The 5,409-nt window shown below is 38.3% G+C and overlaps 1 protein-coding gene across 1 annotated transcript in view; it reads left to right on the forward strand.

Annotated features, from left to right (window-relative positions):
• Window positions 1-5,409, forward strand: part of LOC106869894 (protein DD3-3) — a 33,776-nt gene that overhangs the window by 20,122 nt on the left and 8,245 nt on the right. The window contains exons 9-11 of the mRNA XM_052973241.1: window positions 1,114-1,170; window positions 3,612-3,892; window positions 5,111-5,164. Coding sequence (XP_052829201.1) covers window positions 1,114-1,170; window positions 3,612-3,892; window positions 5,111-5,164 — 392 coding nt within the window. The remainder of the gene's footprint in view (window positions 1-1,113; window positions 1,171-3,611; window positions 3,893-5,110; window positions 5,165-5,409) is intronic.

Consider the following 5,409-nt stretch of genomic DNA (forward strand, 5'->3'; position numbering starts at 1 on the left):
GGGGGGAGTTTTATGAAGGCAAGTGGCTCTGTGCCAGTTGATGAGAGGTTAAAAGAATAATGAAAGGATAGAGAGAGGTGTCTTGCTCTAGAAGAGATACAAGGATGCTCCAGATGGAGAAGAAGGGAGAGAAAGAGAGATATGAAGAGAATGAGAGAGATCATCATCATCATTATCATCTTCATCTAATGTCCATTGTCCATGCTGGCATGGATTGGATGGTTTGACCAGGGCTGATAAGATGGAAAGCTGCACCAGACTCCAGTCTGATTTGGCATGGTTTTCTACAACTGGATGCCCTTCCTAACACCAGCTACTCTTAGAGTGTAATGGGTGTTTTTACATGCCACTGGCACAGGTGCCATTTGCGTGACACCAGTATCTGCCACAACTGCGATTTTGATCAGCTTGATGGGTCTTCTTCTCAAGCACTATGTAATGCCAAAGGTCTCTGTCATTGCCTCCGTGAGGCCCAACACTCAAAAGAAGCTTCCCACATGCCACCAGCATCTGCCACTTTGCCTTCCTGGGGCCCAATGCTCAAAAGGTGCTTTTTACATGCCACTGGCACAAGTGCCAGTTACATGACGCCAGCATCAGCCATGACTATGATTTCACTTGGCTTGATGGATCTTCACAAGCACAGCATATCGCCAAAGGTCTTGGTCACTGGTCATTGCCTCCTTGAGATGGTTATGGACATACCCTCAAGGTACAGTGGGGGTGGGGTGAATATAGGTGAAGTGATAGAGAGGATTGGACTGGGTGAGGGGTCAGCAGGGACAGAGGGGAAAGTTTCATAGAAATGTGAGAAGATATATATACCATATGCCTTTTCTTAACCCTTTCCATGCCAACCCGGCTGAAACCAGATCTGGCTCTGAGTACAAATGTCTTGTTTTCATAAGTTCTGAATTAATATATTCCACCAAACCTTAGTCACAATTTATGTTCCTAACACTAAATTCTTTGTTATGTTTAAAGTAATTGAAAGAAACACTGAGCATCTCAACAGAAATACAGTAACGAAAGAGTTAATTAATATCGAAACAGTAAAAATTACATTAAGTCAAACATGAGAATTAATGTTGTATGATATATTTTGTTTTTCAGATACAATATCAGTACGGATGACTATGACCCTGCCACAACAACAGCTGCACAGAATGGGTAAGTAAAGAATTAGCTCAGAATTCCTTATTGATTTACAAAACCATTCTTGGTGATAACATAATGGCACTCCAGAGGTTACAACAACAAGGGTTCCAGTTGGTCCCATCAACAGAACAGCCTGCTTGGGAAATAAACATGCAAGTGACTGAGTACTCCACAGCAAATGCATACCCTTAGCATAGTTTTCAGAGAAATTCTCTGTGACACAGAATAGAACAAGGCTGGCCCCTTTAAAATACAGGTACAACTAAATTTTACCAGTTGAGTAAGCTGCAGCAACATGAAATAAAGTGTCTTGTTCAAGGACACAACACACCACCAGGATTGGAACTCATGAACTTACAATCGTGAATCAAATACCCTAACCACTGAACCATCGTGCCTTTACACGATGATGATGACATAAGACAATTAGTGACAGTATTAAGTACTGATTGTTTGATAAGGTGACAGTTAGTATAAATGTTTCTACTCTAAGCACAGGGCCTTGAAAATTTTGGAGGGAAGGGGGCTAGTCGATTACATCAACCCCAGTGCTTCACAGATAATTATTTCATCGATCCCGAAAGGATGAATGGCAAAGTCAACCTTGGTGGAATTTGAACCCAAAATGTAGCAACAGGTGAAATAGCATTAAGTATTTCACCCGATGTGCTAACAATTCTGTCAGCTCACCGCCTTCAATAATAATAATAGTAATAATGATAATAATAATAATAATAATAATAATAATAATAATAATAATAATAATAATAATAATAATAATAATAATAATAATAATAAAATGCTTTCTAATTGATGTATCAATACCAGCAGATGACAACGTTTCTCTAAAAGAAATGGAAAAACTTTCAAAATACAAAGACCTGGAAATAGAGGTAACTCGAATGTGGAATCTAAAAACAGAAACAATTCCTATCATAGTAGATGCCTTAGGTATAATAAAAAAATATTCAGACAAATACATAACAAAAACACCAGGACTTACAAATATATATAACATACAAAAAATTGCACTACTGGACACTGCACACATCCTACGCAAAACACTTTCAATACAGTAACCATAAGAGCATCACAGCAAACCACAGCACATACCCAAGATGCACAGAGCTGCGCTTGGTAGTGAAGTGAAAGCATGTTATAAAAATAAAACTACTGAACAATAATAATAATAATAATAATGATAGAGATCATGAAGGGAAAAAAAGCTTTCTAATTGATGTATCAATACCAGCAGATGACAATGTTTCCCTAAAAGAAATGGAGAAACTTTCAAAATACAAAGTCTTCATCAGGTGTCTTGGGGAAATTTAGAACCTGGATTCTCATTCCTAAGATATTTTTCCATGTTGTTATTATTATTATTACTATTATTATTATTCACTGCCTGGAATCGAACTCAAAATCCTGGGGCTAGTAGCCTGCGCTCTTAACCACTACGCCATAGGCCTGCACTCTTAACCACTATGCCATATGCTCAGGGGCATATGGCATATTGGTTAAGAGCATGAGATACTAACCCCAAGATTCCGAGTTCGCTTCCAGGCAGTGAATAATAATAATAATAATAATAATAGCATCGAAAAATACCTTAGGAATGAGAACCCAGGTTCGAAATTTCCCCAATACACCTGATGAAGGCTGGAGGGTATATCAGCCGAAACGTGTTAACAACAAACAAGATGAGGACAAATATCCATCAAATGTAAATAATGTACATAATTCCTCATCTCTTAAATATAGAAACTTAATTGTATCACTCGTTTGTAACTGATCCTTGGGTATCTTCAGTGAAGTCCATTAACTTGGGTGGCAGATTTAAACCCTTGTTTAGCTTAACACAGTAACCCGTTCCTTCAGTATCCTCTTTGCTGCAAGCCTTTGGACCCTGTCTTTGGTTTGAGCACAACACCCTACCTCTCTCCCTTCCTCAAGTCTTAGAAACCTTGGGAGGGGGGGGGGTAATAAGGAGGTCATGGGTGAAGCAATTCCTCCTCTGTCTGAGATATTTTAATATAAGGTAATGGAGATCCAGCTGAAATTTGCAGTACTAAATAGCCCCAAATATGGCTGTTGTGTAAGGACCACCACCACCACCATCATCATCATCATCATCATCACCATCATCATTATCATCATCATCATTATCACCCTCATCATTACCAATATCATCATCATCATTATGATCGTCGCCGTCGTCATTATGATCGTCGCCGTCATCATTATGATCGTCACCATCATCATCACCATCGTCATCACTACCGCCACCACCCCTACCAACCTCATCATTACCATCAATACCACCAACACCACTAACAGCAGTATCCTTGCCATGAGCATCATAGTTAATATTTTCACCATCATCACTATTGTCATAGTCACCATTGTTGTTGTTGTTTTAGTAAATGACTTTTGTTGTTCTTTTATTGTTGCAGTAACAAAAAGTCTCCTGTTCTAAATGACCCTGTCGTTAATGTTGCTGGTCTGCCCCTTCAACTTGCTATCAATACAGCCCAGTTTGGTCGGGTCTTCCAGGACAGAAGTCACATCTTCTACCTGATGCCACGGCCTTCGGGTGTGACACAAAACATCCACAACCTGAACGTCCGAGGTAAACGAGGCAACATTGTACAAACCTTCTCAGCTGTGGAGTACGACTTTGTACCCAACTCACTAACTATAAATTCCGATGAGCTGGTACACATCCAGTGGACAGGTTAGTTAGCACCTCGTGTATTATCTGTGTTTTTTTTTTCATTACATCAAATAATGTTTATGTTGTTGTTCTTGTTGTTTAGTCCCACATTTCCCTTGATTACATGGACATCATCATCATCATCGTTTAACGTCCGCTTTCCATGCTAGCATGGGTTGGACGATTTGACTGAGGACTGGTGAACCGGATGGCTGCACCAGGCTCCAATCTGATCTGGCAGAGTTTCTACAGCTAGATGTCCTTCTTAACGCCAACCGCTCCGAGAGTATAGTGGGTGCTTTTACGTGCCACCAGCACGAGGGCCAGTCAGGCGGTAATGGCAACGGCCACACTCAAAATGGTGTTTTTTATGTACCACCTGCACATCCATGTTTCCAGAGGTGAATTATTCAAACCCCAAAGAATTCTTCTCAACACATGGCTATGATGCTCCCCAACTACATCTGCGCATGATCAGAGATGCACATATTGTGAGCCACTTAGAAAAATGTTCAACTGGTTAAGGTCAAACAACTGACTAGCAAATCTGTGGTATTGAGCAGACTATTTGTTGTAGCCCATCTTTTTATACCAAGACAAAATAATGTACATGATAACACTTCCAATCAGTTAAAATCAAAAGCCATGAGAGCCACTGCCTGGTACTGCATCAGGGCATTTATTATTATTATTATTATTATTATTATTATTATTATTATTATTGTTATTGTTATTATTATTATTATTATTATTATTGTTATTATTATTATTATTATTATTATTATTATTATTATATCGTGAAAAATCTCAGCTTTCTTTACTGAGTATGATGGAAAGTGTCAGCTGTCCATAGCCAGCAGACCAAGATGACATTTGTTTACCGATCATGTTCCAAGAACTCTGAAGATTATTATTTATTATCATCATTATTATTATTATTATTATTATTATTGTTGATGTTGTTATTATTACTATTACTATTATTATTATTAAGGCAGCAATGTTTCCTGGAGTTAAATAACAGTAGCATTCTTCCCTTTCCTGGGACTTCCACATTAAGTTGGCAACAAACCATTACTTTATTGTGCTGCTATTGTATAAATCTCTCTGAGAGATTTAGAAATGCAATATTTCTAACGTGTTTATGTCATTTTCTTGATAATGTAGTTAAATATATTGAAAGACACCCATGCTAGTTTCTGTTGAGGACCCTTCATATTCTCCCATTTCTGTTTACAGGTAGTAACACACACAATAACAACAATGATGGAAATGACGGAGAAGGTAATGCCGGTAAGGGAAATCTTATTGTTGTTACTACTGCTACTACTACTACTACAATTATTATCATTATTATTATTATTATTATCCTTTTAACACAGGTTTTGTTGGTACTTCTGGAAACTTGTATGAATGGCTGGCTTGCTACTTGCAGCCTACGGTACCATGTATGTTTATTTGTTCTCTTCAACACCAGTTGTCAAGCAGTGGTAGGGGACAAGCATGTTGTATATACATACATACATACACATGTATAT

Source organism: Octopus bimaculoides, chromosome 1, assembly GCF_001194135.2.
Source record: "Octopus bimaculoides isolate UCB-OBI-ISO-001 chromosome 1, ASM119413v2, whole genome shotgun sequence".
Lineage (NCBI taxonomy): Eukaryota > Metazoa > Mollusca > Cephalopoda > Octopoda > Octopodidae > Octopus > Octopus bimaculoides.